The following is a 13988-nucleotide window of genomic DNA, read 5'->3' as shown; positions in this document are numbered from 1 at the left end:
AGGACTACATGCGTTGGTAAACAGCCGCCATCTTAAAGCAGTAGACCTCTCAGGAAGGCTCTGGATCCTTCCTAGCGAACCTACTTTTTTTTTTTTTTTTTTAAATCTAAAATGGTCCTAAATCGGCAAAATCTTGACTTAAATCTATCTTTAAATGATGAAACAGTTTTAAAACTTACACATGTTGAAAGTAGACAGAAGGGAACTAATGCAATAGCGGGAGCAATTGTACAACTTTAACGGTTGATTCACAACTTTAAATGACTTCCACACATAGCAAAGGTTACTATCTAGTTATCGCAATACCCTTGTGTCTAGTTAAGTGGAGGGTAAAGAATTGGGAATTGGGCTGGGGCCAATTGTCCCAAAAACCCTTTAAACTTCACATTGTGTGACCTTTTTTTTTTTTTTTTTTTTTCTTTTTTTTTTTTTTTTTTTTTTTTTTTTTTTTTGAGAAAAAAAAAAACAAAACATAAAAATGATCACTAGTTACTTTGCCAAGTAACTAATTACTCTTAAATTCAGGTAACTGAGTTACTAACGCAATTACTTTTTGGGAGAAGTAATTTGTAACTGTAATTAATTACTTTTTTAAAGTAAAATTAACAACACCGCTGAAAACACTGGCCGTAGGAGTTGGTTACGATAAAGAGTGACGTCATTCCTCAATATTAATATCTCAATAACTATAAAACGATAGCAGCACAAAGGTAGCATAAACGAATGGCACCATTTCAGGTCCATTTTGCAATAAATGGGGGGCTGTGTGATATCATCACTGGAAATTAGTATCTCAATATCTCAAAAACCATACCAACACAAATGAAGCATAAACTATTGACACTATTTTTAGCCATTTTAAATCAAAATGGGGGGTTGGTTGACCTCAGATTGACCTATAAAAGAATTGTAAATATCTTAAAAATGATGGCAGCACAAACAAAACTTTTTACAGCACAAACGTAGCACAAACGATTGACATCATTTTAATACAAATTTGCATCTGATAGAGACCAACTTCACGGAGGTGAGCTTTCCTCCCTCTCATCTGCTCTTGAGAGTCATAAAGCACTCTGACACAATCTCTTCTCGCTACAACTGGGATGTCTCCACGTCTTTGGAATCGTGGGAGAGTTGAGCACCAGAATGATGAATATGGTTTGATGATCAAAAAGGTGAATGATTGCTATGGAGGCAAATTGAGGAGTTTCCCTCAGGAATTTCAAAGGAAAATCTCATCGGTTTCACCGATGGCAGTGAAGATGGGTAATTACCTTCTCATTTACTGCATTGTTGGACTGTCAATTCGCAAACCTCTCAGTGCACAGCAGGGAAAGACACTCCTCTCTTTATGCAGCTTTTCACTGCTGTAAATCTCACTTACGCTTGGGAATGAACAGAACTGCATTTAATTGGAGGTTTCAAAGTTAAATTGTGACCAGCCACAGCAAAATGATTCAGAGGGAACCATATATGGACAGTAAAGAAAATAAGTATTTGCACACCCTGCTATTTTGCAAGTTCTCCCACTCAGAAATCATGGCGGGGTCTGACATTTTCATCATGGGTGCATGTCCATTGTGAGAGGGATAATTTACAAAGAAAAATCCAGAAACCACAATGCATGATTTTTTTTTAAACAATTTATTCTTGTGATACAGCTGCAAATAAAGTAAGTATTTGAACACCTGAGAAAATGAATGGTAAAATTTGGTACAGTAGAGTATACAGTGATACCTCAGCTCACGAACATAATTGGTTCCCAGAAAGTGTGTGTAAGGCGAAAAGTTCGTCTTCCGAACATTTATTTCCCATAAGAAACCATTAAAATGAGAATAATCCGTTCCCAGGTCCCCATAAAACAAAATTTTCTACTAAATAAGCCTTAAAACTACACAAAAATATACCTTATTTTCTTTAATGTCTTCTTAGGCTTAACACTAGCCTGTAGTGGGGTCTTTTTCGGTCCCATAATAGCAAAAGTACACTCAATATGGTCCAAAATGTCTATCAAACACAAACCACGTCCGCACTAAATGAAAGGGAGGGGACGAACTCGGACGCCGTGAGTATGCGTCAGCTTCTCGTGGCGTTGTTCGACCGCGTGGTTTGGTTCGTCTGCCGAAAAGTAGTTCGTCAGCAGAGACTATATGCTCGCGAATTTAATGTTCTTGAGGCGAAAAGTTCGTGGGCTTAAGCGTTCGTGAGCTGAGGTATCACTGTATTTGCAATTACAGAGGTCAAACGTTTCCTGTGGTTTTTCACCAGGTTTGCAAACATTGTAGGAGGGATCTCGGCCTACCCATCAGTTAGGTTTGTGGGCTGTCACTGAGAAACACAGAGTTTGAGCTCCCTCAAATGGTTTTCCATTGGGTTAAGGTCTAGAGACCAGCTAGGCCTGCTAGAACCTTGTTATACTTCTTATGGAGCCACTCCTTGGTTTTCCTGGCTTCGTGCTTTGGGTCATTGTCCTGTTGGAAGACCCAGGCACGAGCCATCTTCAATGCTCTGACTGAAGGAAAGAGGTTGTTCCCCAAAATCTCACAATACAGGGTCCCAGTCATCCTCTGTTTAATACAGTGCACTTGTACTGTCTCATGCGCAGAAAAACACCCCCAAAGCATGATGCTACCACCCCCATGCTTCACAGTAGGGATGGTGTTCTTGAGATAGTACTCACCATTGTTCTTCGTCAAAACACGGTTAGCGGAATTATAACCAAAACGTTTCAATTTTACTCTCATCTGACCACAAAACTTGCTCCCATGGCTCCTCTGCATCATCCAAAAGGTCATAGACAAAATCAGGGCTAAAAACACATTTTGTTTAGCACTGCATATCTATAACTGTCTATATATTTCAATCTACTTGCTTTCTATTCCTCTTGTGCTTATCTCCATTGCTGATTTCAATTATTATTAGTAGTAGTTTTTGTTTTATTTATTTATTTATTTATTTATTTTAATCTATTTGTTATTAAATGCGATTTTTATGTATAATTTTATTTCTGATTTTGATTGTCTTGGTTTTTACGTTGTATTGATTTAAATGTGATTTTTATGATCTTCATGTGATGTTAAGCACTTTGAATTGCCTTGTGTTGAATTGTGCTATATAAATAAATTTGCCTTGCCTTGCCTTGCCTTGCCTTGCCTTGCCTTGCCTTGCCTTGCCTTGCCTTGCCTTGCCTTGCCTTGCCTTGCCTTGCCTTGCATTGCCTTGCATTGCCTTGCATTGCCTTGCCTTGATAGACAGATGTTCAAATACGTATTTGCGGCTGTATCACACAAATAAATAGTTAAAAAACCGTGCTTTGTGATATCTGGAGTTTTCTTTTTATATCCCTCTTACAGTGGAGAGCACTGATGATGAAAATTTCTGACTCCTCCATTGTCTTCTAAGTGGGAGAACTTGCAAAATAGCAGTGTGTTCAAATACCTATTTTCTTCACTGTTTTTAAGACCGGTTCAGTCCACTGCTGTCCATATGTGGCACCATCTACCTTTTTAACCTTCAACAACTTCTGTCTTCTTCCAAAGAGGCATTCAATCTTGTAAATCAGTCTTTTTTTTTTTTTTTTTTTTTTTAAATCTATGGGATATAGTGGTACCTCTACATACGAATTTATTTTTGATCACTTGAATACACCGCCCATTTTATTAAAGCTCAATTGAATAACTTGTTTAGTAGTCAAGAAGTGACTTCAAAACGCTATTATGACTTTGATAAAGCACTTACCATAAAAACTTCAGTAAGCTGAGATGACGTGACCTGTGTCCTGCGTGGTCTCCTGTTTAGTGTTGCAGTTGATGCCCGCCTTCAGGGTGCGTGCTGTTGTGACATCACACGTTGACCGTTGAATTTCAGATTTTTAGTGTGTCCAGTTTGAACGGTTCGCCCCAGATCAGTGCTTAACCTATCATTTGGACTGTCAGATTGATGATCCCAGCCGCATCTGGCGCACTTAGGCGTTCAGCAGACGTGATTGCTATGTGAACTTGGCGAGCAGACGCTGGTTCCGGTGCACAGTCACCTGCAATTGGGGAATGTATGTACAAAATTGTTTGTCGATGAGCATCACAGCAGTGCGCATGAACAACAGACCAATCAGAGGCCGATATAACCTGGAAGCAGTGGTGTTGCTAGGGTATCTTGTGACTCCAAGCAAGACTCCCACATCAACTGAACACACAGCAAAAATGTTTTTTTTCACACATAAATGTACAATAAATAAGTAAACAATGTATAAGGCCACATTAAAAGAAATATAAAGTTGGCAGACAATATATCTGAAACGTTTTAATAGTGTTAGTTAAATAAATAAATGGTAAATAAATTTACACACTTAAATTGATACACGTACTGTAAGTTTTTACTTTTCGCATTTGCATGCTCAGCAACGTGACAAAGTTTGATTTGATTTGGTGTGAAATATGCGGGGTCCAATGAGTGTCAAGGTAAGGTTGCTAAGGCAAATGGGATTGACCCCCACGAGGGGGGTTTGCTACTGCGGTGTCATTTCAAATGGTCAATTCTTGTTGTGCCAGTGGAGTACATTTTGGCAGCCCTGAGGGGCCCCCTTTATTTTTCGGAGCCCCAAGTGACTGCCTGTCCACTAACCTCACTTTTGTTTTGAAGTAGACCAAACTAGACCAATCTTCCCCCAGAAAATGGTAAAAGTACAAATTTATGCTGGAATTACTAAAATTATAACTTAAGCATACAGAAATATAGTTGTTTGTATTCAGCCATACAAAGACTCTTCTTTGTGACAATTATCTCATTGTCTGGCCTTTCTGGTCAACATGGTGGAAACAGGCAAGTGAATAACCAGTGAAGGTTCACTTGTGATTATATTGCTTGCAGGGTGGGCAACACTAGCGATATTTTAAATGTGTCGTTTGGAGTCTTTCTCTCAAGGGCAAAGACAAACCAAACTGAATGTTGGGTTACCTCAGGTCTACCTTTGTCAGTCGTCCAAACGTTTCTCTGGAACACTGCAAAAATCAGCATTTTCTTTGGAACTGAAGGGAATAGTAAATTTCTATTTCACACATCACTGAGAGATGTAATGTATAGCTAACAGAATTACAGCAGATATGGATTGAACTCGGAGAACTGGCAGTGAATGATAATTTTTCAGTGCTATTGACAGCGATAGATGTCCAATCCATTTGAGCTGGTTGGGAAAAAAAAACAAAAATAAACTGTAAAGTACCACAAGCTTTACCGCAACATACATATGCCTTATTTTTACATAACAAAATAGGATTTATAACAACACCCAGCCGACACTAGGAATTTCCTCAGTTTTCATTTTTTACCATTTCTGAATTTACAGAGTGAGCAAGTAGCTCGCTGAATGTCTTCTTTCTCAGCTTGATTTAGCTGCCTTTCCTCGTGTATTAACGGCTTCACTGATGATCAGTGATGATTAGCTGCAGGAAAGTGCTGGCACATCAGTGCTGCTTCAACTCGGGATGCGGGCGAAATGCCACACTGGTGACCAAAGCCTCCGCGATACACATGACCTTTTTACCTGTGTAATTTGGTCATTAACTTTTGATTATCTGCATTATTTTTGTAGCAGACTTAACTAAAAAAACATGGGAATGGATTTAAACTTTGCTGTGAGTTCAGGTCAAGCTAATTTCATTTGAATGTGATGAACATGTTACTTTTGTGTCTCTTTGCAGCGTGTCCTGCTGGTTTCTACAAGTCAAGGTCATCTGATGCAGGATGCTCCAAGTGTCCTCCACACAGCTATTCACTTCGAGAAGGGTTGACGGTTTGTGACTGCCATTCCGGATACTTCCGAGCTGATGGCGACCCTCCCTCCATGGCTTGTTCCCGTAAGAACTACAGACAGAAAAAAAAAAAAAAATACTAAGCCTTGCTGATGTCACCCGTGGCTTAAGTGCTCTCCATTTGCTCCCCACTTTTCTCTATTTAGCGTGGTGCCTCGACAGAAACCATGTTTTCCATTCGCGTTAGCCCATATATGGGGCTTTTGGGTGGTACAATGTCATCTGAACACTTGCATTCAGAACGTGAATGGTAGTATTAAAAAAATGCCAATAGCACACATTTTTGAGGAATCGTGTGTTCATCTGATTAACATTAAAAATATACCTGGCAGACTCCCACCCAAGTATATATCGGCTTTTTTATTGTAATATTGAAAAAAGAGTCAATTTATCGGCCTGATATATCAGCTGGATGATATATTGGTTGGTCTCTATATAGAATATGAAGATGACTCATTTCCAAAGGTGTTACACGCTCAGATCTACGATTTGTAGTCAAACAAGAATAGCGCTTCTCAGTCTAAGACTGTGCTTCTCAATTATTTTCTTTTGCACCCCCCCGTCCAACACACACACACAGTAAGATGTAAAACGTTTTGCACCCCCCCAACTCTCTGCCATCACAGTAAATAGCATCATTTGTCTATAAAATGATTATTATAAGTACACCTCTGCATAACATTGTGTAATTTTTAATATTAAAGAAAATAAGAAATATAATTCAACTTACAATAAAGTATACCCATAGACTTAATAATGATACTGACGGGACATGGGACGCGGGGCCGATTAATAGGGGGCCTTCATTGTTGGCGTGCCGTCAAAGCTGACCGAGTGGAATCACAGACAAAGAACTTTTTTTGTTGAAAATTCTTGTGAAAAAATGCTTAAATCCCTGAATTCTTTCTAGATATGGATATAAAACAGTCTCGATACTTGGTTAAAAGCAAAAAAACTTGCAGTTAGCATTTATTTTACGTAAATATGTCAAAGTTCGATGCTAGTCTGTCAGTCAATGTGTGGCCGCTATATGTAAACAGAGCTTTTCCCGGTGAAAATTCTTGTGAATAAATGCTTAAATCCCTGAATTCGTTATCGATATGGACGTAAAACAGTCTCGATTCTTGGTTTAAAGAAAAAAAAAAGGGGAAGTTAGCATTTATTTCACCTAAATATGTTGAAGAATGATGCTAGTCTGTTAGAGAATGTGGTGACAGCCTTACAACAAAGAGCGTTCTACGTTGAAAATTCCTGGAAAAAACAAAAAATATAATAATTACCTTGAATCCTCGAACAAATCACTCCTGAGACAATTCCTTCTGCTTGTATGCGGTACAGATTTAGTACTTTTTCAACATAAATCCAGCGTTGGATCGCTGCATGTGTCGATGTAACCGACTGCGGATAACTGAAATGAATTGTGCGATGGCCCCCTACTTGAAGGCATGGCGCAGTGAGGGTCGAATCTGACCCGTCAATATCATTATGAAGTCTAAGGTATACCTTTATTAACATAGTTAATACAGAACAAACTGTACAGAACAAAACAGAAAAAAACTTAAAGCGCATCAATTTACCTAAATTAAAAAAAAAAAAGAAAAAAAATGAAGTCACATCCAAACTGAAAAAATACACTCATGCTACATTTCTTCACCATTTGATACAGAAAAATAAAATTAAATAACATCAATAAATAATAATACATTCAAATTGATTAGAAACATTTACTAATGAGGACAATATGCCAAACAATTTAACTTAAAAAACAAAAATTAATAGAAAAAAAACAACAGTGTCATTGGACGGAGGTATTTTTTATTTTTGGTGCAGGCAGTATCAGCTCCTTTGCTATGGTGTGGGGTTATTTGCACTGAGCAACTTGGTATGCCACCCTATATGATCCTGACAGTGCTCGCTGATTTACTGATGTAACACTGAAAAAGCGGGACAATTGTTGTCAATATTCAGCACGTGTTCGCTGAAAAAAAAATCAAGTGGCTTATCAATATGGTTGGGGTCTAATGTCTTTAAGTGACGTCTTCATTGATTTGTCTTCCTGCTGTCCGCTGCAAACATTTTTAGACACAGAAAGCATACTGGTCTTTCCTTGACTGCCACTTTATTAAAAGTTTAAGCTAAACGCCAAATGCTACATACGCTTTGTCATATTTGCTTGTCTTTGTTCTTCATGTCTCCAGTGCTCTTTGCTGTGTGTTCTTGTTTGGTTAAAAAATACTGCGCACACTCTGAAAATGAGAGTGCCACTGCCTCCCACTGAGTGGATGTGCAATTACACTTCATTCTAGTACGGTAAAAAAAGTATGTTCCCACTGGTCGCATATGTCTCCCCACGGCATCGCTTGCGGCCCCCTGGGGGGTGCACCCCACTATTTGAAGAGTACTGGTCTAAGATAACATCACAATTTATATAATAATAAAACCTTAATAGTTCACACTAGTTTGCTTCGATGGCACTTGTATTTACCAACAAGCAAAAAAAATGTTTCCTCCACTAATTCAAGAGCTTTACCTTAAACTACACTACACGTTAGATGGCCGAAAAGTGCTGATGTTGGACAAATGAGTCTTAAAATGCATGTGAGTAGTTAGTTTTTCAAATTCATCCACCGTACGGTTATCATGAAGCAATCATGTTGCCATACAGACCAAATTCAAAGTTTGTACCATTCTGTAAATAGAATAGTAGTACCGCTACTTAAAAAATTTATTGGTTCTGGAAGTAGTTTCGTAAACTGAAAATTCTGTAAATTGAGACGCGTTTTCCATGTAAATGCTCCAAAATTCAGAATAAATCTTTTATACACACATACAGTATAGGTCCCTCTTAGCCAGTTGGATGCCTGGAAGATGCAAGTCTTCCAGTGGCAAATAAGTGTGTTACGTTGAGTAAACTCTGGGAGCTGCGAGTAGCAGCCCATACTGTATTTTTGCCTTTGTATCCTGAAATGTCTTTCATAACAAGAGGCAACATTTTCCCGTTGAGGCGTGTCATAACCTGAAAATTCCTTATGTACAGACGTTCATAAGTAGGGCTACCACTGCATTATTTTGATGTTGAAATCAAACATTTTTACATGTAAATGATTCTGTTTTGAAACCAACCTCCAGTGGCAAACTCCGGTACTGCAGGGGTTTTATATCACTCATTTTCCCATTTAGGTAAGAACGCGTAATTTCTTCACTAATTGTAATCATAGAAAACATGTCAAAACAATGCGTTATCGTCCAAAACAGACGCGCCTTGCACATAGCAGCAAACTCGACGCATCCTCTTTCTCTCACCCCGACCCAACAGAGTTAGACATGCACTTGTCTAAATAGAACTCTTGTTTAGTGATCCTATTACTTATGACTAAACCACCATCCACATCCTGTTAGGCCACTCCAACTCGGACGTGAATAAACGCTCTCTTTCTCCTTGTGTATCTAAACTTCTCAGTGAAGCCCTGGCTTTGAGACCTCCGCTGTTAAACTTAATTATGTCTATATGGAGCATGTGGTCTTGTGGTGGGAATGGAAAAAAGGAAGGTACTACATCATAAAAAAAAGATCTATCTATAAACAGTATGTGAGTGGTCATGTTTCAGTGCCATTGACGGGGAAAGACGTCCAATCCATATGTACTGGGAGGCTTGCCAGCCATCCAAGTCCAAATGCATTGGACATCTGTTGCCTTCTGAATGTGTTAAAGTGGCAAAACATAGAGAATACTGAAAATTTCAACAATACAATAGCAATAAAATAGAATAAATTCTAATGTATTATACTGTGCGTGGTTACCAGGGTAACCAGCTGCTAATACTATGATATTTTTGTTCATCTTTGGAAGGTAGGTATAACTTTAAGAATCAAACATTTGTGTCAATTACTTTTGGGGAAAAAAATATTTCACATTTCTGTGGCAACTAGTAATTGTCATGTTTTGTGTGTGTTCTCATTCCTTTTTTTTTTCATTCAATACCTGATTGAAAAAAAGGGAACTGAGAACTCACACAAAACATGACAGTAATGTCCAATCACATGCTGTCAATAGCATGAAAAGAGTAGGGCACAATTTAAAAATTATTTCGATCAATAAATGTTCTCTTTAGTAGGGTATGCCAAATTTCAGAAGAAAAAAAAAACATTTATTATGTCATAGCACAATTTGGATATAATATCATTTCAAGGTTACCTGAAAAATCATTTTTTCGAAAAAGGAATTTTAACCATTTAGAAGTAAAAACTAAAAATGACATTCAAAATTTTTAATCAATTGTTGGTTCAGTGCCCCGTGCAAATTAGTTTTTTGAAGATAAAAAAAAAAGAAACTTTAATTTTGTTAATATTTCACGCAATTTCTAAAGAAATTGTGTGAGAATGCTCTCGTGGCTGTCGGTCAACTCCCATAGGTCATTCCCTATTGATTTGGGTCACTTCCCGTTGATTTATTGACTATATAATGATAAAAACAGAAATAAATTATGGTTATGCCCTCCATAACACTCTAAGGTTGTCATACTGTTTCAGTGAGTGCCCTATTAAAGGTTAATAAGAAAGTTGTGTGGGAGAGCGCGGTTGCAAATGTACTGTGGCTAATGTGTGAAAAGAAGCAAGTCTTGAGGTTGTAGCGCAAATCTACAGATTCCAACATAAACAATGAACAATGGCGAAGAGGATTAAGTGCTAACATTCCTCCCACGATTAACCAGAGGAGACAAGCTGTATAACTTCTTTGTTATGTTTGTGTAGCGTATACATTTATTTAAAACATTGTACAACCTGTGGAACTTTTGACTCAAATCTGTTTTTCTCTTCTTCAGAGCCTCCATCAGCTCCGCAGCAACTGATCTCGGTAGTGAACGAGACCTCCGTGGTTTTGGAGTGGAGCCCCCCTCGCCGATTAGGTGGTCGTAGCGACATCAGCTACAGCCTGGAGTGTCTCGTTTGTCAAAGCGGAGGCTATCCTCAGATGGGTGACGGGAATCGTAGCGCTTCCCAAACTGACGTTTTACCTGGTGGCCAAGGGATGCAGTCGGACCAGGGGATTGTGGGACATGAAGTCCAGGCGGGCAGAGGCGTCTATCAAAGAGATTCCGGCAGAGTGGCCTCAGGCGCTCAGCTGTGCCAGCCCTGCAGCTCAGACGTGCTCTTCTCTCCAGACCAGACGGGCCTGAGGGGTACCCGAGTGGTTGTGAGCGAGCTCAGAGCTCATACTCACTACACGTTCATCGTGCAGGCACGCAACGGGGTCTCCCAGGGTGCTGCTGCTGGGGCAGCCCAGAGCGTGTCTGTCTCTGTAACCACCAATCAAGCTGGTAAGAACAGTTCAATCTCATGCTACCATGCACTGCAAAAAAAAGCATGGTGTATTTACATTAAAATACCGGCAGCTGTGTTTGCCAGAATTTTACTGTTAAAACATTCATTCATTCATTTCTTCAGCCGCTTATCCTCACGAGGGTCGCGGGGTGCTGGAGCCAATCCCAGCTAACTGTGGGCAGTAGGCGTGGTACACCCTAAATCGGTTGCCAGCCAATTGCTGGGCACAAGTAGACGGACAACTATTTGCACGCACACTCATACCTAGGGACAATTTAGAGTGTTTGATTAGCGTACCATGGATGTTTTTGGGATGTGGGGGGGAAACCGGAGCACCCAGAGAAAACCCACGCATGCATGAGGAGAACATACAAACTCCACACAAGAAGGCCGAAACCCAGGATTGAAGTGTTGATCTCAGAACTGTGAGGCCGACGTGCTAACCACACTACTACCGTGCCGCTTATTTATATATGTATATATATATATATATATATATATATGTATATATGTATTTTAAATATATATCTATTTTTTTTTACCCAAAGAGCTACATACTTGGATGTGAAATCATTGCTATCATGGCTTTGTCGGGCTGCTGTTTACCTTTGCGAAGCAGGAAAAAGACTAATACAAAGTGAATCCAGTAGAACTTTTCATTGCATGCCTGGTATGGGTGACAATAATTGAATAATCTTTTTGCTCTCCAAAGCCAAAATAGTGCTGAATTCGTTAAATTAAAACATGTAAAAACACTAGCCCAACAGTAAGAATGTAAAAATACATACATAATAACTCTGAATGAACTTTTTTAAACCTCTCAAAACTTTCATGAAATTCTAAGTAATAATCAGTATTGTTAATAACGGGCGTTAGAATATAACGAAGTTACTAACGGCGTTCTTTTTTTCAGTAATGAGTAATCTAATTAATTACTTTTCTTATCTTGGCAACGCCGTTACTGTTACTGAGGTGGGAAAGGCGTGCGTTACTATGCGTTACTAAGTTGGTTGAATAAAAAAAAGTCTGAGAGAGATGGACTCACGGAGACGAGAGAGCAGAGCAGGAGTGGGGAAGACGCTGTTGCAAACGCGATGCTAGGTTTCTCCAATAATACCTGACTGTAGCCATAGCCTACAAACTACGCCCACGTGATACAGTAGATATCACATATTATAGAATTAGATGCATTGACAGACACGGCTGCATTGGCAACATGTTTTAAGGACTACATGCGTTAGTAAACAGCCGCCATCTTAAAGCAGTAGACCTCTCAGGAAGGCTCTGATGTAGAGAACCTTCCTAGCAAAGCTAAGTAACATTTTATCTAAAATGCTCCTAAATCGGCAAAATCTTGACTTAAATCTATCTTTAAATGATGAAAGTTTTAAAACTTACACATGTTGAATGTAGACAGAAGGGAACTAATGCAATAACGGGAGCAATTTTAAAAACTTTAACGGTTGATTCACAATTTTAAATGACTTCCACACATAGCTAAGGTTATCTATCTAGTTATCGCAATACCCTTGTGTCTAGTTAAGTGGAGGGTAAAGAATTGGGCTATGGCCAATTGTCCCCAAAACCCTTTAAACTTCACATTGTGTGACCTGTTTTATTTTGTTTTGGGGTTTTTTTGAGAAAAAAAAAACATGAAAATTATCACTAGCTACTTTGCCAAGTAACTAATTACTCTTACATTCAGGTAACTGAGTTACTAACGCAATTGCTTTTTGGGAGAAGTAATTTGTAACTGTAATTAATTACTTTTTTAATTTTAAAATTTTAGCTTTTTTAAAATTAACAACACTGGTAATAATAATAATAATAATTGGCCACAACATCCTGTCTCTCTATTAGCCTCCCTCTTTGTGCACCAGAACCAACATAACTCAACTCCGTCTATAGCAATGCACAAATGCAAACAACGCACACATGCACACTTAGACACTTAGCTTAGCATACTTTGCTTCCTTCTACAGGACTTTTGAAACAAGTCTCAAATTACTGCGGCATTTCTTTCAGTAAAAGACAAGAAAAGTAAAGTACCTTTGACTTCGGGATGCTCTAGTTGAGCAGCAATAGCTTGGCCGGTGTGTGTGATCCCGTGAATTTATTCGCATGAAGTACGACGCTGTACAGTTGGCTGTCAAGCTAAGCAGGGAAAGTTTGGAAACTTGGCTGCAGGTTACAGACAACAGTCATTTCGGTGATATTTTTTCGGACATCTGTCTTGCTGCCTCACTCTTCTCGTCCTACTGTTCATGATCCCCAGCCAATGTACTCGACGCTGTAATATTCCGAAACCGCCGACATTTTCCTCTCCTTGTTTGTTTTTCCTCCAAATGAAAAAGCTGCCCGGCATTGGTTAAGAGCAACTATTGGCCCACTCTCATTGGTCTGGAGCAGGTCAATAGCGATAGCTGCTTGGCATGCAAAGTAATCATGTGTGATTATACAAAACAGAGTGTAGTGAGTGTCAGGAGAAAAAAAAGATGCGTTCAGTGTTACCGGACCGGTAAATGGTATGGGCGCCCTGTATGTTGGTACTCGCTGATACCGATACCACCATTTCAGGCCGGATCACCCCCCCCCCCCCCCCCCCCCCGCCGATACTGGTATCGGTATCGATGTATGAATAATGTGAACACCACATTTTGAGTCATGTTGTCCAAAATATTAGCACTTGGTGAACAAGTTTGGCCTACTTGACCCAAAATGTGATTTCCACAATTGAGCCATCAATGACAGCCAATGAGTTCAATCAATGCTCTAGTTCTAAATTCTGTTAATTTATGAAAGAAATATACATTTTCCTTAGCCAGAAAACTCAATCAGTTGCTAACATTTTCTCATAGA

The 13988-nt window shown here is 39.1% G+C and overlaps 1 protein-coding gene across 1 annotated transcript in view; it reads left to right on the top strand.

Moving 5' to 3' along the window:
- LOC130929510 (ephrin type-A receptor 4-A-like) overlaps positions 1-13988 on the top strand; it is a 106883-nt gene that overhangs the window by 64201 nt on the left and 28694 nt on the right. Inside the window, exons 6-7 of the mRNA XM_057856679.1 lie at positions 5697-5852; positions 10631-11125. Of these exons, the coding sequence (XP_057712662.1) occupies positions 5697-5852; positions 10631-11125 (651 nt within the window). The remainder of the gene's footprint in view (positions 1-5696; positions 5853-10630; positions 11126-13988) is intronic.

The sequence above is a fragment of the Corythoichthys intestinalis genome, chromosome 14 (assembly GCF_030265065.1).
Source record: "Corythoichthys intestinalis isolate RoL2023-P3 chromosome 14, ASM3026506v1, whole genome shotgun sequence".
In the NCBI taxonomy this organism is placed as follows: domain Eukaryota; kingdom Metazoa; phylum Chordata; class Actinopteri; order Syngnathiformes; family Syngnathidae; genus Corythoichthys; species Corythoichthys intestinalis.
This window is presented reverse-complemented; position numbering and strand designations above follow the sequence as displayed.